At 35.5% G+C, this 22963-nt stretch overlaps 2 protein-coding genes across 2 annotated transcripts; one reads left to right on the top strand and one right to left on the bottom strand.

Moving 5' to 3' along the window:
- Window positions 1-36: 36 nt before the first annotated feature.
- Window positions 37-16676, top strand: LOC141907501 (protein eva-1 homolog C-like). The gene is made up of 8 exons (XM_074797168.1): window positions 37-345; window positions 2863-3086; window positions 7517-7643; window positions 9401-9556; window positions 9746-9892; window positions 11849-12025; window positions 13329-13424; window positions 13595-16676. The coding sequence occupies exons 1-8, from the start codon at window positions 255-257 to the stop codon at window positions 13948-13950; spliced, it is 1374 nt and encodes a 457-aa protein (XP_074653269.1). The 5' UTR covers window positions 37-254; the 3' UTR covers window positions 13951-16676.
- A 523-nt stretch (window positions 16677-17199) lies between these two features.
- On the bottom strand, window positions 17200-21130 carry LOC141910568 (cilia- and flagella-associated protein 298-like). Its single transcript, XM_074801264.1, has 8 exons — window positions 21011-21130; window positions 20247-20391; window positions 19666-19833; window positions 19513-19580; window positions 18952-19110; window positions 18716-18847; window positions 18152-18247; window positions 17200-17611 (listed from the first exon to the last, which is right to left on the bottom strand). The coding sequence occupies exons 2-8, from the start codon at window positions 20383-20385 to the stop codon at window positions 17501-17503; spliced, it is 873 nt and encodes a 290-aa protein (XP_074657365.1). The 5' UTR covers window positions 20386-20391; window positions 21011-21130; the 3' UTR covers window positions 17200-17500.
- Between the last annotated feature and the right edge of the window lie 1833 nt (window positions 21131-22963).

Genomic DNA, 22963 nt, shown 5'->3' with positions numbered 1-22963 from the left:
TTGTAGTAATAGTAGTTTGTAGTAGACATACACTGATTGTGGTGGTGACAAGCCGTGATTGTTGTAAAAGCCGGAATGATTTCAAATTACATCGATTAGCGGGTGATATTCTTGTTGATTTTATACACAAAGACAAGGAACTCGAGGATGTTTATTATATTCGATACAAAGTTTTCTTAATAAGAAAAAGGATTTAAACAAGATGTAGCGCAGCTAAAACTCGCATCTGTATCTCAGCAGCACAGAAGAAGATCATGCCCATGACTGAAGTTTTCATTTGGCTTGTACTGTTGAGTACTTTGTCATTCATGTCGGGCGCTTTGATGCCAGATTCTAGGAACAGTGGTAAGAAGAAAATAGAACAGACCTCGGCCTATAAAGTTTTTTTTTTCATTTTCAATTGTTTTAACCAAAAAGATGATATTTTTTTAGAAAATTAGCCAATTTTCACTACCAGTACTTATTTCTTCATCATTCTGTTAAAAGTTTAGCTGGACTTTTGGTATTATGGGTAATTAATCTTATTTTTCATAATTCAATCATTCTGAATTTTTTGGATAAGCTGAATATTCGAAACAACTATCAAGTAATAAATGTATTCTCAGTTTCTGATAACAATGGTGTCGATGTGATACAGTTATATGAATAAAATTAAAATGTCGCCAGTTGCAAAATTGGTGATTGAAAAAATTTTCATTAACAATCAGTTAAAAGTATTATAAAAAAATACTCTTAAAGATCATACTCTTATTGTATTTTTGGTGTAAGGTTGATATTGATAACCAGGATATTTTTGGAATATTTAATTCAAAGTTGTTCATTTTTTGGAATGTATCTATAAATGATCAAGAATTTTGAAGTCATTCAAATGAAATTGTTCATATGATTCTGTTAAAATTAGCATAAAAACTGTAGTAAACATCAGACTCGCTGGGGTAGGCTTAGCTCACTAGCTGCCTTTGGGTTACTTTTCAGTTGATCAGGTAGTCAAAATTTTCTTTCCATATATTCACCAGCTGCTTATCATATTTACATCTAAACAACTCTTCACTGACTTTGAAACTTTAAAGGACACCTAACCTCCATCTTTTAAAGGTATATAGGGCCTACCTGGACTGTTTGCACAGTCTTCAGTGGTTCAAGTTAATCAGAAAACTACAGAGCCAGTTCCCCGGTCCATATGAGGACCACCTTAAATCAAGAAGGAATATACCCTTTTTTAAGATAAAAAACAAGGACATCCTGTATAAAGGACATTTCAGGTAGTTGAACAACATGTATAGATGAAGGATAATGACTCTTCTACTTCGAATAATAATTTACAAAGGAAATTTAAGACTAAAAGCAAGACAGGAGGTAATGTGGTGACAATAAATAGACTCAATGGTCTATTTAAAGACTGATTATTGAGCAATTGGCCCATTGGACTGGAGTTTCAATAGCAGTTTCAAAATGAAGCTTCAATCTACTAAACTGTATTAGTTTCCTTCATGGAAAATGTGCTCTAACCCATAACAGCGAGTCATTTCGAAGTTTTGAGTCCAACTTAGTGAGAAACTTCTATTTAAGTTGATGGTATATCTTGAAACTATATAAGTAGTAAGGTTACTGATGTGCAGTATCATGGTCCAGCTGTTTCTTTGTTTGAAATATCTACTGGAGCAGGAGTGCTGCTGGAGAGTATTTGCCCAATCAATACTTCTCTACGAATATGACTAATCACTCATGAAAGTTTGATTATTATATGTTAATAGGACTATTGTTGATGTTCAATATCCGCAGTGATATCACACATAATTGGATAGGTTTCTCAGTGTAGTAGTTCTTCCATACACGCGCTTAATCAATTCCAATTTATAAGTCAACGAAGAAGACATACGTGTATCGTAACAATTTATGAATTACATTTTATATCCGGGATTGGCATCTTCAATCTTAAGGCAGAAAGCCATTATCATGAAACCACTCTTGCCAATGGTCGCACCTTATGATGGTCCCTTGATATACCCAATTATTGAGTTATTTGAGTTTATAATCTTTAGAATGTGCATTTATGTTAGTAAACCTCACTTTGCTTGGACTTATCTTACCTTTCTTTAACTCTGACTTCGCTTATCTCATACCAATTTTGCTGGTCCCAGTTTGTCAAATTAGGCGAAGTTTAGAGTATTCTATTTCGATGGTGGTGTTATTTTGCTGTTCATGGTAAACAGTAAACTCAACCCTTGTGAGCCCTAAAACTTTCACATTTGCCAAAAAACCACACTAATAACCGGATACCCTTATTCGAATCTTGCTCTGACGTTGTTGTCGATTGTGGTTCTTTACGAGGTCAAGCGGATCGGAAATAGATCGCTGACTTGTTTGCGTAGGATTAATTTCCTGAATTTACGTCATTTGTGGCATTACCTGTTCTAAACACGATCGCGGTAATCGGATCCATTGATTACCGTTCAAAGGAAGTAGGAAATTTGCCGAAGAAAAAGGCATTCCTGACAATGTATTGGCTATATGTGACACATTTCTAGGGAAATTCCTGTTCTTAATGTAAATTTTATATTTCATCGATGGGTATTGTGACGCTTTGGTTAGACTCTAGTTAAATATTTGAAAATGGAATCATTAATGGAATGATTTTTTCTTACTACTGTGGAACTTATGAATGAAAATAGTTTCATTGCCCTTATTATTGAACAATCTTTCATTTTGAACCTTTCCAAAATTTTGAATCTTTTCAACCCTAAAAATTTGGCCGCTGGAGTTGATGATAGTAGATGATGATAACACGTGAATTTCCCAAATTTCATAGGTATATTGCCAAGTATTTGTTCTGAAGACTATTTTCCCATTTTTTCATTGCAGGGATTCTGGCGAGCACGCTTTTTACGTTCAAAAAGCACGCTTGCCGAGGAAACGTGCTGAACATGAGATGTCCGAAGGGCACGACCATTTTAGTGCAGTTCGCGCATTACGGTCGCAGAGCGCCGAGTAGTCAAGTGTGCCCGATCCCGCCAGGTGTGATTCAACCTACTTCCGTAGCCAACGCGAAAGAAGATACGCAGTGCTTAGCTAAAACTTCATTACGGGTGAGTGCTCGCGCGCATCGCAAAAAGCAAACTCGCGTGACCCCGGACTACCAGTACTTGTGCTAGTTTTTGAGATGAATAGAATGATCTCACCCAGGGAAATGGGGTCGTTCATAGTTCAAAGAAAGACTGCGATGTAGAAGGCATTATATTCGCTGACTAATGATCTAATATATTCATCTTACTATTAACTAATTAACAACAATTGTGTTTCAAAGGGTATTAAAGAATCCTTTATATCTAAGCATTTCAGGTAAAGGTCTATAGCTTTCATATAAACCATTGATGAAACGCTATGTCGGTGTTGCGATGATATATAGGGAATCCCATACTGATATGATGAGAAAAATGAAGTCCGAAAAAGCTAGTAATTTATTGATTCATCATTTTGACGATAACCTAATCCTGAAGATGACTATTAGCAGAAATACATAAAGAGACTTTTGCTATTAGGTTATAGTCGAAACATCGAATCATTATATTATTTCAGACTTCATCTTTCGTTATACTAGTGTAGGATTCGTTATATATGTCTATAGTTTTCAATGCCCAACATTTTCCTAATGGGTATGCATGCTTTACATTTAATGGTGATAGTTTTGCTTTGGGCAGTGATCACACTCGTCTTGAGTGGCGAGTGTAGATTTGAGCTTAGTCGTGGTTGATTTCGCTTTTATTGTTATGGAGAGCAATAAAGTACATCCGACTAGCGAGAGGGAGCAAAAGTTCTGCTCAGCTATGATTGATGCTTCTTGCAAATTGCTTGTGCAAATCCCATAGTGAACCATTCCACCAAAAAATCACAGATTTCCTGTTCAAAGATGATCTATACATGGTAACAACACCTGGCCACACCTGGTTTTCTTCGCTCCTGTATCTGTTAACCTGGTCAAAGAAACAATGAAGAAAACATTTATTCAACTACTTTCCACTACAATTATCGTCCAGATAAAAAGAACTATAAATAAATGTAATGTATTATAGTCAGACAGAAAATAACCCTAATGTTTGATGCATTATTTTGCATTATTTTCATTTTATTATGCATTATATTGGGTCCTAGTAAAAAGCTGTTGATTTTGAGGTCCATCTGCCATTTGAAAGAATGAGAATTTCTAACTTGTATGAATAAATACAAGATAATCATTGCAGTTTTCATATATTCAAGTGGTCTTCACACATTCAAAGCGTTTTTACTGGTCGTATCTTTGAATTTTTTATGAACAGTTTGGATTTGCTTATTTGCATTAACCCAGTTGGCCATCTTTTCACTATTTTAACCATTTATGGGATACCTCAAATTCTTATGAATGTGCTTAAAAACAACTTTTTCAAAGGTTTTTCAATTGCTCGCTTTTCCATCTCCCAGGGGGAGGATCCGAGGGGAGGGTGCAGGGGGTTCGCACCCCGCTAACAATGTCGAGTTGCCTTGATATTTTACGGGAAAATGAAAAATATTGAACTGATACCTAAGCTTGTTCTCTGTATTTCCAAAAATTAGTTAATGTCTTCCAATGATGTATTTTTTGGTTTTAAGCTCTATTTTTGGGGTGCAAACCTCCCTGAATTGGGCCTGAGGTGCGCTCCTGTGCCTCCCACCCCCAAAACAGTAATCCTAGAATTTCCTGATCTGCCCCTTGAGGTTTTGAATTAGCCGATTAGAGTGGAAATACCTGTAAAATGTAGCATTCGATACCTGTGTAGAACCGTGTGTTGCCAGATGTTGTAAGCTTTACATGTGGATACCTGATTTATATCCGTTGGGTCTTTCTACGGAACATATATCAGACCCTATACTTCTCTTTCAAACTCTCTCTTTTCTTGTGCGCGCTGCTCCTCGCAACTCGAGAGAGGAATAAATAGTGCCGTGGCAGGATTATCTAAAAGATGATGTTCATTCATTTGGAAATATCTAAAGTAATCTGGCTGGTTCGAATTGTTTGTGTTTCGGTAAGTATCTGTATCAAAATATACCGTAATTCATAATACGGACGAAGCATTTACAGATATCCCCCTAAAGCTCTTGTGCCCTGATTAGCAAACAAAGATGGAATTTGTTTTGTAAATAAACGCTGTTAGGTCTGATTTGGCTATTATAACAAACATTTCTTATCTGACGTCTGCTATTACCACAAATATTAGTTCCCAACTAGTGGCGCGAGTTCATATTTCAAACCCGACTATCAAAAACCACTATGGGGGTTTTGTTATTTTAATCCATCGCAGCTGGAAGCTTTCAACGTTACATGACAAATTCCGGGTAGAAGGAAGTGAAGTTCATAATTCATCAAAAGATTCGTTGAATTTCAAAGTAAATCCAGTGAAGGTTTTGGTCTCAGATACACAGTTAATATTTCCACTAAAAGGTGGGATTCGTATTTCGATTTTCTGCAAACTTTGTTGCTTTTTTGGCGAAGCTGATTGAAAAAAAAATTTGGCTTACTTCTTTCCACTCAGTTTGAACATGTTTGAACAAGTAAATCATTCAAATTTTTTTAAAGAGGGTCTTGTTTCTCTGAATAGCTGATTCTTTTTTGAGGACACCTATATTTCGATTATCTGGCTAGGTATTTACTTAAACACTTGGCATATTTTTTTCAAATGGAAACAAACCTCCCTGAAACTTGGAAAATTCATGACCGGTAGTTTGACTAATTTCAATTTATCTGAAAATTGAAAGATTTCCCTTAATTTCACTTTCAATGTTGCTGTTCCCTCGAAATTGATCTAGAAGGGGTAATAATACCAAGTTTGGAGCACATTTGAACAGACTCTAGTTTGGATACTTGCGCTATATATTTTATTATTATTATTATTATTATTATTATTATTATTATTATTATTATAATTATTATTATTATTATTATTATTATCATCATTATTATTATTTATTATTATTATTATCATCATTATTATTATTTATTATTATTATTATATTATTATTATTATCATCATTATTATTATTTATTATTATTATTATTATTATTATTATTATTATTATTATTATTAGATCCCTGCTTGATCCATATCAGTTGGAAGTGATTGATAATCTATCCGCTTTATGGGAGATCCGAATTAAAGAACATATTTTCACTACTTTCATTTTATACTGTAGGTGGACCTTTAGGAATATCTTGATTAGATAGGATATAACCGGGATAAATCAAGTTTTACTGTAGTGTAATCTGTAATCTTATCAGAACTCATCGCCAATAATGATTTCTCACAAATATTATCATTAAATGTATCTCAAAATTTGTGATGAGCTGAAGTTGGAATTCGTAGTTAGATTTAAAAAAGTTTGATGCCAGTTGTAGAATTTTTTCAAGAGATTTCTAGTATATGTGTTTATCACCTGCGCCGACTATTGAAACAGAATTCTGAGTAGTATAAGTTCGATGTTGTTGTTCTATTCTCGGAGAGATACGACCGGTAGTTTGAAGTCTATATAGATGGTGGAGAGAGAGAGATATTCACCACTAACTTCAACATTTACAACAACTGGTTGAACGTATTCTTCATCAAACAAAACCGCAGAAAACTTAACTCAGTACCTGGAAGTTAACGAAGAAACCAAGTGTTATTGTCGGGTTCCATATCATTTTGTTTTTACGCAAACCTTGGACTCCAATCACAAACTAAGGATATATATAATAAAGAGGACTCGTTACCATAGTGTCCAAAGACTTAACTAACGATGTTTTCTCAAATGACCGATTGATCTTTTCGACGTTGTGCAGAAAGAAATTGAAGCTTCCATGGGCGTCACCTCCATGGGGAGTGTATAGGACCTGACCCCCAAGTCAAGCATCCGGCTCACTCCTTTGGCACTTGTGTTCCAGATATTACTGATTCGATCTCCCCGCTAAAATTTCTAACGATGCCCATGGCTTCAATGATCTTAAAGTGACTCTTTTACAATCTTTGATATGGACGAACTAATATTAAATCTTAGGAGTCAAATTCAACCGCAAATCATGGTTCTCAGTACAGAGCTCTTCCAGAGATGAGCAAGTTGCGGAGGTTATTTCAAAATTGAAGATAGCGTTTTTCTTTTCAATTATTTCTGCCAAGAGGTTAGAGCATTTGACCCTGGAAAACCAGGTCGTGGGTTGGAACCCCATACATTACCGTAGTGTCCTCGAGCAAGATACTTATCGTCATCACCCCTCTCCACCCAAGAGTAAATGGGTACCTGGCCTATGCAGTAGATGACTCCTGAGCGCCTAGTAGTTGCTCGGATGTTACTTCTTCCCAGGGAGAGATGACTGAAACATGGAATAGAGTAGGCTGGGGCAAATAATACCAATTTGGAGCGCATTTGAACTAGACTCTGTTTAGGATACCTGCGCTATATGAATGACTGTTATTATAAATTATTATTATTATTATTATTATTATGATTATTATCATAATTATTATTGTTTTAGGCGGTAGTTGGACTATGCGAGGATAAACGGCGCTGTAAAGTCGAAGCATCGTCCGACGTGTTCGGCCGAACTGATCCTTGTCCGGGAACGACCAAGTATTTGGAGGTGAACTATAAGTGCAAACCGAGTGAGTACGATCAGTAAGAGGTTATTGTAATTGCTATAACGATTGATATGATCGATTGTTTGATTGATGTATGTATATAACTGTTACCTTCATTCCTCGGCGAGTTCACTTGAAATGGAGAAATTCTTCGTGGAAACTATCGGTATCAACTGGCGTATCGGTAAAGCGGGACAAATTTCTACAGTCCAAAAAAGGTCTTAGGCTACTTGCACGGAGTGTACCATAGTTCGTTGTTGGTAAAGGGGTAATGAAATTTTGGAATGAAGCTGATAATGCTGTATTTGTTCAATTTCTAGGAAATGAATTTAGGCAATAAATCTACGATGAAAGTTGTTGCCATCTTAAAAACAATTTTGATTGGTCTTATTTTCAAGCTGGTTGTTTATATAACTATGATCAGTACATGATGTGTGGACTATTTGTTAATGGCATCAGATATAATGGACCAGTTTAAACTTTTCACCTTTGGGTTAATTAATGGATTGACCCATATGAAGGACCTAGTGAATCCCAGGGTTTTTCTTAACCACTGATAGTAGGTCAAAGGAACCTGCCGTGTTGAAGAAAATCTGAGCTTGGAGTTATCATTTGAGTACTCCGAGATCTGAGCAAACTGCCATATATGTAAATTTGTCAACATTTGACCTCCGTTGAGAATTGGGAGTTGAAAAGTATCCCTATCCATTTCCAACCATTCCAACCATCCGTTTGCAAGGTCTATTATGTATTGGCACAGGATGGGAGGGCATTAGTGCCAAGCCTTGGATTAACTTCTTGTTCAGATAGTTCGGAGAAACAATGTTGGATGGATAAAGTTGTTCCAGTATATGTGTGTATATAAAGAAATTTTCTGCCCATCGGCGTGAAATACACCGATTAAATGGTGGAAAAATCACATTTAACCTTTCAAAAAGTTGTGTTAGTTGCCAGTTCTTTTATTTACCTTGGTATCATATATCGTTGTTGAACAACTTTCAGTTTGCTTGTGCACTGAAGAAATTGTTACTGCATCATAGGTTATATGCTAGTACATTTTCGATCTTGATATGTTTGGCATTCATTCAAAAAAAGAAATCGCTGCTTTTGATTTCTTGGGTATTATATCATATTATGCGTGTAGTATCATACAAGAAATACTTTTTATCGCTTTTGTTTGATGTGTTCAATTTTTAACTGAGAAACAATTGTTTGAAGCAACTTAGACAATGAAGTACGTGTATATAGGCCAGGAGACTAAGCAAAAAGATTGGCTCAAAAAATGTTGCAAATATCAAAAAGTAACCAGGGAGTTTTAAGAAAGAAAGGTGTTGGGGAACCTTTGATGAATACGCTGACAATGTTGACTCATTTGAATAGTTTAGAACTGCGCAGGTTCCTCATAATGAAATTATAACTAGTTCCTAAAGGCAATGTGCTCATTCTTGACTTGAAAATGGGCTCAGAGATAGTTTTTAAAGACGTGTATTCAAGTTTGCCGAGGGGTTTTATTCGATCGACTATGAATTGAATTAACCCCTAGATTAAAGTAGAGACCTGGACCCAGTTCCACAGTTCTGAGTTAAAACTAGTTCATTTTCAATGAGTTAACTCAGTTAAATCTTAACTCACAACTGTGGAACTGGATACAGCAGTCCATAAAACCGGCCTCAGGTGTTTTAATAGATATATTTTTAGACAATCAACAAATTTCAAATAATTTCGTGCAACCTATTAAAAAGCTTATCGTACTGAATCAATATTGAATTGAATATTTTCAGCTGAATTTGACAGCAAAATAGTCTGCGAAGGACACGAAATGGTGATTCAATGTACGAAAAGGTCCCATCGGATTGCTATATATTCCGCAACTTATGGCCGCATGCCGAGGCAAGGAAATAGCAAATGTCCAGCTGGTAGAGATGGAATTGAAACAGGTAAGTCGTTCTGAATCTAAAACACTACCAAATCTTAACTTTGCTGTTTTGGTCTAACATTACCTTACAGTATATATGTTTATCATACAGATAATGACGTTAAAGCATTTGCGCAAGGGATAAGTTTGGCCGAATTGGGCTCGATGTTAATTATCTTATGAATAGATGATCAAATGTATATTTCTGTAGATTGCCAAGCGGAAGGGACCGTCGATATAATGATGAGAAGATGCCACGGTAAAAAACGCTGTCAAGTATCGGTGGATCGAACTGTCTTTAAAAACGATCCTTGTCCGATGGGAACAAGAAAATACCTGAGCGTAATTTATGTGTGCGGTAAGTAAGATCATGATAGACGAACATCAGCTTTTTTTTTGTATCGACTGTCAAAAGCTTCAAAGCTTTCGATACAATGTTTGCGTTCGATGCTGATTTGCTATCTATCTATCAAGTTTGTGCTTGAAGTTTAGGTACAGTATCATATGCACCTAAAGCTCGGTCTCCGATTTGTTTGTATCAGATATGTGCACATCAAAGGTCTTGTTGCTAGTTTTAGTTCATTCCAGTCATGTTGTATAAGTTATGCTCACGACAGTAGAGTGTGTAGCAATTTAGACCGTACCAAGTTATGAATGCGTTTGGCGCTGAGAAGTATATTTCAGAGTGGTTCGAGCTTTAGTGTCAATGAATGAGTTTGATTTCATCAATTGACAACTCTCCTGGGGAGCCAGTTTCTCAGTTGGTATGAACCTGGCAGATTTGTCACTTCTGCATTTACCACGACACAGTGCAGATAATTTTCTGAGTATCTAACTGTTCATTAACTCAGTATGTCCACTTGGGATTTAGCAAAAGTGCCTGGGTCTGTGGACATCTGTTCCTATATAGCTCTGACTGAATCAATCTGTTCATATCTATAAAGCAGGAAGTCTTTCCTCATGTATTTGACATTATGTATTGTTTGTCAACAATCAACACTATACCTGGCACTCAATATGTTTCAAGTACAAACTTAGACTATTTCCAGTTTATTGAAATATGAAATTTCCTAAATTTACTATAGACGCCACCAAAGTGTCAATATTCTGGTATCATTTGACCAGTGGTTCCCTTGTTAGGTAGATAGCAAATCAGGGATGTCCTAGTGAAAAACTGCCCTGAGGCTAGCATTAGCTTTACTAGGGCTTTATGTGTCTTGCTATAATAGTAACTAAATCTGGTCTATTTACTATGTTAATATTGGCATTAGTAGGCAAATTAGTTTCCGACTAAGAAATGACATGGTTTATGCCTTGAGACACAATTCCTACAGATGAACACACCTGGAAATTAATTGGAATACATTTCGAATCTTTTGTTTGAATTGTTATCATAAGATGAATTGTAATTGGCATTGAATATTCATGTATTCTTATGAGTGAGGGGTTGGGATATATGTGGACATCTATATCTACACAAAGTTAATCCATGGTTTGTCTTAATTCAATGGGAATAAATGAGAAATGTAGATGGCACCATAAGAGTCAACCGATTGTAGGTAAAAATGCCACCGGTAAAAATGCCGCCAGTAAAAATGCCACTTTTTGTAAGGTAGGAAAAAATGCCACAGGGAAAAAATTATTTACATACATAGATTTAACTTGACTGTAGTTATCAGTCATTTTATCAATGATGTTTCTATTAAATTTCCAACTTACTATTGTATTTGGCTGTATTTTGGTACCCCTAAGTTTCCCCAATTTAAATTTTTTCTAAATTTCTTTACTTAATACTTACATAAATAGATTTAATATTTCTATTATCAATCTACAATCAGTTTGCTGTAATCAAGTTTCAATGCAATTTCGACCCTAACCCTAACTCTACTTTAATTTCTTACTATTAATAACATATTATTAGTCTATTCCTAGTTAAAGTACAATTCATGATCAGTAGTAAAGTAGTAATTAAATTTCGACCAGTATATCTTGAATAAATATTAGAATAAGCACACCCAGACGTGTACAAGAGATGATCCGATAAAAAATTGAAAGACAAAGTTTCAGACATCATCTTTATCTTTAGATGAATATTTCATCATAAATTTTGTAAAAGAAAAAATGGAATGATATTAATGTGTTGTTTAAGATAAGTTGTTTAAGAAATTTAATGGTAGTATTTTCTGACTAGAGTTGTTCAGTAGATTTTGTTATCCTTTAAATCTTTTTAAACTAATTACTTATTCATGCCAGGTATTTTTTTCTACATTGACGAATATTCTCATTACTTATTACTTGACTTTTTCATTAATAGTTCCTAAGAAAATTCTCAAAGTGTTCAAGGGCGACCCAGTTTCTGGAGGTCATGTGCATTCCAACGACGATGCGTCTCGAGACCAGTCTGTAAATCCGGACTGGGGAGCCGGAAGCAAAACCAAACCATCGCCGACATCGCGAGTTCAAACGTATCCGAATGAAACTGCTCCTTCAGGTAAGACACTCAGAAATATGTGTGCGTGTTTTTGTACGCATATACCTTCGGCAGTTGATACCGACTTGATTTTTATCTCAATATTTTACCGCGCTACACTAGCTTCACAGTGATAATATGGAAATATTATATCATGTTATCTTATGAATTCCATATCTCCCTCTCTCTTAGTCTCTGAGATGATAAAGCATGAATGTTACACTATATTTCTAGAGCATGAGAATATTACGTGTCGACTGCTGGTATATGAAAAATGAAACTTCCATCAGAAAACATAGTTATGATTGATATATATGCAAATTAACTTCATTGCATGATTTAATGATCTAAAGAGGTAGAGAAAGAGTACCTAAATCGCAAAAAAAAACATTAACACCCAAATAATGGTGCAACAGCAGAGTAAAAACAATTTAAACCGTGAACCCCAGTACAGATTTAGCTACTCCAAAACAGTCTGATCAGTGACCACTACAGGGCCAACACTGCAACATACCCTAGGCTAGCCCTTTTAAGAACCTTATGTAAAGAAATTAATTTGAATGGTATTTAGAATGCTGAGGGTTAAGTGACATAGCATCAGGTGCCTCTGTGGTGATAAATATTTATAGTTGCAGCACCAAAGCCACTTGTTTTCCAATTTTTATAGTACACTTCATTGTGAAGGGTGGCTGTTAAGCAGAAAACCTCTTATCGCCGCTTTGCAGCTATATTTATTATCGTAACCTTTAAATTTAACGCTCTATGATTTTTTTATGACACCGTTTTATAATTGTCAATAATGATGATGATATTGATAACAATGATGATGAAAGTAATAATAATGATGATGATAATGATTACTTAAAGTACAAGTAAATAATACAAGTTATCATTATTAACAATAAACTACATTTGTACATTGTGTTGTGAGAACTGTTCCATGACACATAATTAGAGATTTATCATTATTATTTCTAAAAACATGTAGAAAAAAAATTAAAATTCACACAAAAGTAAGTTAGTTAGAACACACAATTGATCTAATACTACCTACAGTTACCTACTTTAAAAGGATTCAGTTCCTTCCACAGGTATGAATAAGTCAACTCTTGTGTAAAAATCAATTTGATCATTATTTGACTTTCCAAATTTGTTGAGCTATGGAACTAGTCCAGTCATGCTGTCACTCACTGTCAATATTTAATTATCATATCATAAACATCTGGATTCTCGATCTTTTAATTTGAATTATTCAATTTCTATCGCTTAATTGATTGATAATCCAGAAATAGCAAATTCATTCATACTTTTTTCCGTTTTTCAGATTCCGAAAACTGTAATAATACCGTATCCGCGAAGTGGGCAGAATTTACGATTGGGTTCATAACAGATTGGATCAGTACAGCTCGTTTTATATCAGGTAAGTTCTGGTATTTGGTAAAAACAAACTTTTTCATTTTTTTGGAGAGGAGTTACTGGTAATGATTAACTGTGGCAGCGTCTTGCGATGCAATCAGGTTCTAATCCCCGCCGAGGGAGATGGTATTTGCATTGATTCAGTGATTTTATTGTTTTCATTATTTCTTACAGATCATAGTGAAAAGGCTATTCTGTACTTTGTATTGGGAGCCTGCGGCGGACTGCTACTCGTGTTGTTTGTCGTTATTTTCAAAATCGTTGCGTACGTGAGAAAACGTAAAAGCAAAATGGACGTCACCGATACGACGACGGCTGCAACTCCCAACGGAATAAGCGAACCGCTGGTGCTCGAAAGTAACTCCTCGTTGCCGGTGACGCTCGAACGGACGTTTTTGATGGAGGAACCAGGTTCTATCGAAACGACGAGAAGCGACGGCGCGGTGGAGGTGATACGTTATAACAGTCGCGTGCCCTTACGCAGCTCCGATCCGATCGGTACGCGAACATTGAATCATTATTACACTTGATGCCGACGCGGGAACTTAGTCTTAGAGCTTTATCTTGGGAAGAAGTTATTGGTGCTTTACGTAATCGAAACGATGAATCTTTTTCGGATATCGATCGAGGGAACATGCTCTTACTCTACAGATATTCAGCTGCGGTGTTCGCATAAATCTGGCGTCTCCCAGTTAACATACTATCTCTAGTGGGCCACAATGAAATGAGAGACCAACACGTGGTAGAATGGAAAGTGCTGGTCGGAAAAAATCAGGGTGCTCATTTGAATAAAAGTTACCAATACATTTGTTTTTATGTAATTGGGTCCAAAATTATGATTAAGATTCAGAAATATTTTATCTGATCCGTCTATGATTGGGCCATTTAAGTTTGTGCTATTGAAATACTTGACTTTCGTCAAGTCTGATATATGAATGACAATCACATCGCTTGAAAGATTGCACTTTCAAATGTATGTTTCATAATGCTATTTCCAGGGAGGCCAGGCTTATTTAAGTTAACAGTTAACTAGTCTACTGAGGTTGTAGCATTTACATCTGTCTACAAATGATTTTGATAGAAAAATGCATTAGAATTAATCCATGATTAAAATTTCATTTGATTCATTTACTTACCCATATGACACCCAGGGAGGTGGTAAAAAAATGTCGGGGACCAGAAACCGTGTGATAGACTGGGAATCCATGTTACCCCTAGCGATGAATCATCAAACATGATGGTATAATAACTGAAATTTCAAAATATAAGGGTTATTTTGCCCAAAACCTGAAATTGGGACCTGTTCCACAGTTGAGAGTTAAGTCCAGAAGTGGCTTTAATTTTTAAGACTGATTGGTCGGTTGGTCTTAAGTCTCAGCCATGACTGTGCAAAGTGTCCCCGGGATATTATACCAACAGACTTCTTGCAGTTCCACCCGGACTTCAAAAGCCACTAAAACACAAAATAAGCCTGGTCTTATGAGATAAAAACATCATTTTTGGATAAATGAAACATTCCACTGATGTGATTTGTTGATATTGAATAACATTTGTAATTTCTATGTTTCGTAGTACTTAAAAAAACACTGTGTAAATTTTCTTAATCTAGTCATAGTCGTTCTTTTAGTAACTTAGCGAAGGGTTAATATTTATAGCTTATTTATTATTCATCTTTATTTGTGAGTTCATAAATCTTTTCATTCGTTGTAAATATTATTCTCTTTCTAATGCATTTTATGCCTTATGCTATGGTATATGATGAAAGTTCATAAGTGGTATTAATTAATTACCCTTTTTGTAATTAGCTCTGTGCTGTAAAGCTGATTTCATCGATGTATATGAAATCCTTTGAGCCTTCAAAAACATGTTTTTATATCTTTGTTAAAATCATAGATTCGTGCAAAAACGTATTTATTCTGTGATGAAAATAAGAGCCAAGGCTCAGATATATGACCCTGGAGCTCCCCTCAGTAAGTACGTAGTTATGCTGAAATCAATTACATATTTAATGTATTTTGGGGATTGGCATTCAGATTAATAGAGTAATCCTATAAATGCTGAGAAGTGCTTGGATTTATGCACCATTTAATGTCAATAATTATTCAGTGAGTCGAGTGAAAATACACGCAAGTTGAAATATCCGTTGATGATTGTTTACACAATCGGTATTATTCTTAAAATGATGCGGTAATAAGGTTCAGTCATTAGATTTAAGGCATTATTAAGTTACTGGTACGCTCCTAAGGTATGTATTCTATCTCGCCTGTGTATACAATGATGAGTAGTTGCTATACTGATGGATAGACAAGCCGGTGGGATTTATGCACAATCAACAAAAATGCATTATTTGTGTTGGTTGTTTATGCTAACAGTATCTAGAAGAACTGCGAGCTATGCAAGTCTATTTTTACTCCAGTTTGATATGTCTAGTCATCTAATGCTGTCAGACTTCAACATCCCTCTATTTCGCGAAGCAGAAATATAGGATAGATTTTTCGTGCGTAGTACTAATGATCAGTTGTTTGAGAAATTGGATTGATAGAGACGTTTGCTTTAATTACGGTAGCAACTGGTTGATATCTATTTTGACTAATAGTACTTTACAGTGGTGGATCCAGAGGGGGGCACGTGGCCCTTTTTTCGGCACACCAAACATTTCAAAAACATAGTCAGTATCAGGAGTATGTAAAGATGATACATTGCTCGACATTTTGACACAAAATTCATCACTATGATCTTTTAGTTTTTAGCAGGAGTGCTCAGAATGCACCAGAAAGCATCAAATTTTTCTGGGGTAGGACCCGCAGACCCCCTTTCTCGTGCATCGCGCCTTCGTTGCACTGCCTACCGCATGATCATAATTCGAAAATGAGACCATTGGCACCCCCTTTCTCATATTCTTGGATCTCCCCGTGCTTTATTTCAACAATATAATCTTTTGCGATAAGAAGTGAAACCAAAAATTGAAACTATTGGATTATTAGTTTAAATTCAAACCCATGTTGGTAACTAATGCGGGTCATTTGAGAAATTATATATTATTATTATATATAACTAAATATTGTGTTCAAAAAGATGTTCAATTAAGATTGTATTATTGATTCTTCTCTTGTTACGGCATCTCGGTAGGGCTATATGTTTCACCAAAAAATGTACAATTACATGTTATTTCAAGGTGCTTGCATTTTATATGGATAATCAAATTAAACATTTTGTAAGAATTACTGGTATACTTCATGAAGTGATGTTATGATACTTTGTCCATTGTAAATAGATTTTCATTTTAATAAACTTTCATTATTGGATTAGGCCCCCTTTTTTTATTTTGATTTCCTTCACTCCAGAGGTGCAAAGAGTACAAGATTTAAAAGCAAAACAACTCCGGAGGACACAAAGCTTGAACCTAGAAAGCAGTTGCTGACAAATGTTTGATGGATGATTCCGAAATGCGATGCCCAAAGCCTATTGTCTACATCTTCCCCCAGTTCCGATTGCATGTATTTAAGTTGCTATTCTTAGTTATTTTTCTAACTTCGATCCAACACAGGGCAATTAAAGTTGAAATTCTGAGAATTTGATACAATCCGAATAATTCAGAATGTTTCCATTTTCCCACTAATTAAAGACTGCATCAGCATTCAAAATAGCAACTTCGAGAACTGAAAATATTGAAGATGATAACTAGCTCGGCAAATATAGAAATTCAAACAACACGTAAAGCATAAAATCAATACATAAGAGCTAATAAATAATTTATTCAAAAAATAAAATTACTGTTATCATTCTATGGTAGATGTTTCAAGTCTTGACTGTCCTATTGCGCATTTAAACTGAGCTATAATGATTCAAGCACACGTATAAATTTCTGTTGAAATCTTTTCAATCAACAAAGAATAATTCATTAAATGACAGAAAATTATGTTCAAATTTGTACTGGTTATTATTGTCATAGAACTTAATGCATACAAGAAATGCAGGTTTTCTTATGAACACTAGAAAATGTTGTTTATTGATGTCCTTGCAATGAAATGACTATGAAACAGATGTAAGATGAATTTCATATATGGGGAACTGGATTCATCACCGCGGTCCCCATTTAATGTTTCCTAATCCATGGAATTGTTTCTTCAGCGATGAATTGTCTGACCAGGGCGAGTCGAGGTACGAATCTTCTTCCGCCTTTTCCAGTTTCTGTGATATGATAAAAAGACGATGGACGATTAGATGACGGAATGTTACGCGATCTACTATAGGGTCCCTACAGATCGTTTATTCCGGGATATAAGGAGTTTTCAAGAATATTTTAAATTTTGAGGAGTATGTACTCACTTTCATATCCCAAATACTGTACTGTAGACTCCTAAATCATACTACTGTTTATCTCGGTAAACCTATTATTCGGTGGTTTTTAAGTAAATTGTTATCTTATACACTACCTAAACTTGGGTTTTAATTCGCCTAATTGGGTCAAAGAAAAATCCTTGTACCAACACTGTACTGATTTAGGCGTAGTCTACTGTACAACTACAAACTAGCCAAAAATTTCTAATTGTCTATTTCTCAAAATTGAAGAAGTTTTAAAGGAGTTTTGGGTATTTTGATTAAATTAAAGGAGTTTCAAGCACCTTCAAAAGCATTTTTGTAGGGACCCTGTACTACATATGGCAGGCACCAGAGTACAGAAAAATCTTCAACTCTTGCCAAATGCCTAAAAACATGCAAGCACAATACCTTGAATTCCTCCTGCTTTTTATAGTAATACGCCATCATATTTTTCTGATCATCCTCGCTGACTACTTTTTCTCGAGCCGGTGCTCCTTGTCCCTTCTAAAAAGGAAATATACATACGTAGACATAAAGCTCGTTTTGAAGATTGGCTAATAATCAAAATATCTGATACCCAGGCACCGGTTTTCCGTATTCATGGATCAAAGTCACTACAAATGACTATAGATTTAAATCAATGAAAGGAACACTATTTTCCCTAGTGAAGAGGGTCAAATATTCAAGCCAAAATGGATCCTGCGGTGTCAAAAATTATTTGGGATCACAAAGCAAAATTAGGCTTAGTACCATAGCTATGAGAACCTTCACATTCTCAATGACCTCAATAATTACAACAGATTTCTACTTTCGAAAACATGCTCAGAAGCGAGCAAATCAACGCCCCTTAATTCTACTCACATATAACGAAAAGATGTTCATTATTATGGATATTTATATATTACGAGTAATGCCGATAAAAGCAGTATCTGACACCGCTAAGTCATTTCAGTTTCTATGGCAAAAACAAACCTTTTGTAATTTCGCGATTATTTTCGTCTTCTCATTACTGCCGATGAAATCTTTCAACAATTTTCCACGTATCATTTCTTTACCAGCCCACCATAACGACGAATTAGCCGGCTCGATAACCTCTAACGATGCCTGTGAAGATAAGAATGTGTAAAATTAATAAACTTATTCTCTGTTGGTATTTCATGAGTTCTTGCGGATATAATATGCCGGTCACTATCGCTATCATTCCTTACCTGGGTACCGGTAAGGTCTTCGTTATTTTCAAGTTCCAGCCGGATTGGATCGTGAGGTGGAAGGCCCATCGGATAAACGATCATAACAGCACCTCTAAGCATATCTAACGCATCTTGTACTTTAGCCTGGGTCAAGCATACATCCGCCTTTAATTGATTCTGCAAAAGGAAAGTTAAAAGTTGTTAAACTTCCAATATATGAACACAACATGTAATGTGTAATTTTCATCCTTGAAATGCGAATTCATAGCGAAAAATGCACACTACAACTAAACCAAACTGGCACTATATTAACCATTGATAATACACTATATCCGTATTATGATGATAGTTTAGAGAATCTCACAAAAATAACAAAAAGTATAAAATCTGAAAATGTTTGAGACGGTAGTTTATTCAATGAAACATTTTTAGACCTTATATTTTTGAGTGGCACTGCATACAGGAAGAGACTCTGGCACAAAATCGAGAATCAATTATGCTATTCGCCAGAAGAACAAACCCATTGAATATTTCGAAATATAAAGTCCTATAAAGCTTTTTCAATAGAGATAGATCTACCTTAGAAATCAAATCTTTGGCTTCTTTAACAGTCTTTGTCAGGACCTCTGCCATTTTCTCATTAGGCGCTGCAAAAAAAAAAGAAACAAAAGATGTAGCCTGTTGTTTATTTCAACTGACATTTTCTCCAGAGCAATCATATAACTTGCTTACCACAACCATTTCTTCTTCCAATTTCATCTCTGCAAACGATGCTTCCTCCACTGGGAACGCATTTCATAGCCCATTCGTCGACCAACTTCAATTCAACAATTTGTTCGTCGGTCAATCCCTGCATATTTGGTGGTAACATGGTACCGTGTTGAGCCAAAGTTTTCATATCTGAAACAAGAATATCATTTCATCGGTACATTCATCAGTTTTTTTGAAATTCTGCCAACGTACAGTCATTTAAATGACATTGAAAAATGTACGAAATGATTATGTGAGCTAGTTGTTTATTCAACATTTCAACTACAGGTAAATAGTCATATTCACAAATACCCGGGGTCCGTCGCTCAAAAGATGTTTAGAGTTAACCAGTGGATAGTTGACATATAGTGACGATTAAAAGTTCAATGTTACTATGGTAGGTATTTATTCGCCGGTTATCTTTAACCATCTTTTGAGTCCCTGAACCCCTACAAGATTCTATTTTCTGACGCCGCGAAAATCGTTATTGTAATGTTTTTTACATTGATAACTTTATTTACATATGTATTTTTGCATCCAGTAATGGATTTAAATCCACTTACCTTCGCACAACCGATCGACTTTTAATCTTCCATTGAAAATCGCTGTCAGATCGTTCAGTACATCATTTATCGGTGTTGTTGTCACGGTTTCGTATAGAAACTGACTTTCATCACCTTTTTTAATGTGTAACTTCACCATTATTGTCTAAAATGAAATCAGCCGAATTAGTTTGAAAAAAAGCATGACATTAACCACTGTGGCATATACACCCTTAGTTAGTTACCAATTTTCTAGTCAGCTGCTTAATGTACCCTGTAGAAATAGCACACGGATAATAACACCAGGATTTGTTAAGTAGGAAAAAATATCAGAGGAAAAAATATCAGAATTTAGTTTTTGGATCTAATTAGTTTTTGGATCTAATTTTTAGAACAAAATACATCATTTTTAGATATTCCTAAATAAAACTAAAAAGCGGACCCCTAAAAAGTGTCTTTAATTTGTCCATTTGAAAATCTTTGGATGTTTTACTATTACTGATCAACAGTATTCAGTCATTACTCAAAAAAGCATCATAATAATATGCTATAATTCAATAATTATATTTATAATACAATATGAATCAATCAATCTCGATCGTATATTTCTGTTAATTTACTGGCTGACATTAAATGTTTGTTCTCATTATCTCATATTGTAATAAAATTAGTTGGATTGAATTTGTTCTAGATCATTCTCGGGACGATCGTCCTTAAATGAGATTTAAGGAAAAAACTAGCTTCAACGGCTTATCATCTACAATCTAAACTACTACTACACTTACTTCAGTTGGTAGAACAAGTTGTTAATACGAGAAGTATAGACCCTTTTGAATTTTCTAAAATGTTGACGATGCCAACCCGGAAATAGTAAGTGCGCGTCGAAAGTTGCCATAGAAACGAATAAATAAATAGCATAATATTTGGTCAATATATTTTTCTTTCAGATATTTATGATGGGGAATTGTGGTCGTTTGTGGGATTTTGTACCCAAGATTGATAGCGAATTCATGAATGTTACTGTTCAAGTAAAATTTATTTCCGCAGCAGCGATATAGAAAGGGTTGCTCCGATAATATCCAAATCGGGATATTCATTTCGTTGTGCGCCTCCATGGAGGAGCCACAGCGCCACGATCGAAAGCGCAATGAATCTACCTTTCGGACCCAAAACATATGAATTTCAGAGATTGAAATTTCGAATTTCTTGTCCCTTCTTTCACAATGGCATGAATGTAGGTATATATAACCTCGGTAAAAATCCCCTACTAACTCGGTAAAAATCCCCAAAGTAGGTAAAAATTCTCCCACTTCACGGTTTTTAGTGGCCCCGGGTCATAATACCTCCGCTGGCCCAAATACCTCCTACCAAATATCCCACACCCAGCCATATCAAATTTTATTTTCAAATAAACCAATGCAAGAATACAGTATGTACAATGAGGAAACACTAAAATATGAATAAATTGGATATATAACATGAATGAATTGAACTTAAGATTATCTACTTGCGCTCAAGGTGGGGCCCGGATATTTACCTACTTTGAAGAATTGGGGATTTTTAACTGGTGATTTCTACCCTTGGTGATTTTTACCACTAACGCTGCAACACAGAGTCGGAAGTCAAAATAGCGATTTTTCGGAGTAGTTAAATTGAACGGCCATGGGCAATTCTTGTCTGTTTTGTTTACCCAATTCATTGGAATTAATCGTCTAGACCTAACCACGTAGGCCTAAGTGGCTTTGTTTGTATCTAAATTTCATAGATTGTTTAGTCTCGATAATCACAAGGTGTGTCTAATGTCCCAGAGTATACACGTCGAATCGTCACTCACAAAGAGGGTGTGACCGGAGGGAGCACTTAGACAAATGTTTGTACATAATTGCCTTCTTATTAAATTAGGTGTTTAGGCCAAAATTTGCTGGTCGCGGGACTCATCACAACAGTGTACACGGTCTCAGAAATTAATTATGTTTGATAAGTTCAAGCTTAGTGCAATAATTACGTCTTCGCCGGTTCCAATTAAACAATTAACGAGTACTCAACTCCCACGTATGCAATCTACACAGTGAACCGAGATAGAAATTGATGAACAAACATAAGTGTCAAAATGGCATACTAGCCGTCGAAATTATCATAGATTATTTTTGTTATTACTACATCGTGACAAAAATTGCTCCTTGTAGGCAAATTATCAATTTAGCAACGTTACACAAACAATGTAAGAAAATTGTCACATGAATATTGATCCAAGAACCTGGTTTATAGTTTTCATGAAAAAATATTTTACGGCGTTCGAAATTGCTAGCGTTGTATCTGATTCGGTATAGGATGTTAGATAGCGTTCTTTGTTTCATCGTCAACTTGTTTACTCTCTCAGCCACCCACGCATTTATCAATCCCTCTTATTTTCAGTTACGACTGAAGGACCCGGTTGTAGCCGAATATTCATTCATATTCTAGCCGATGACGTACGTTGCCGTAGCAACTGCGTGTGGGTTCATTCAAGAATCCTTGCATCACCAGTGATAGGCGCTTCTTTTGATGACGTCAAGAATCTCTGTTAACGTGTCCAGACTCTCCTGACCCTGACAGTTTCAGATTCGGAGCCGTTTATAGTGGAAACACAGATTTGTGAGTTTATTTTTAGCTTGTGGTATATTGTGACTCGACGGATATTTAAAAAACATTAAGGAGAATTAAAGGTAACTCATATTGGTGTATATTCGAGCCGGATT

This window comes from Tubulanus polymorphus, chromosome 1 (genome assembly GCF_964204645.1).
Source record: "Tubulanus polymorphus chromosome 1, tnTubPoly1.2, whole genome shotgun sequence".
NCBI lineage: Eukaryota > Metazoa > Nemertea > Palaeonemertea > Tubulaniformes > Tubulanidae > Tubulanus > Tubulanus polymorphus.
This window is presented reverse-complemented; position numbering and strand designations above follow the sequence as displayed.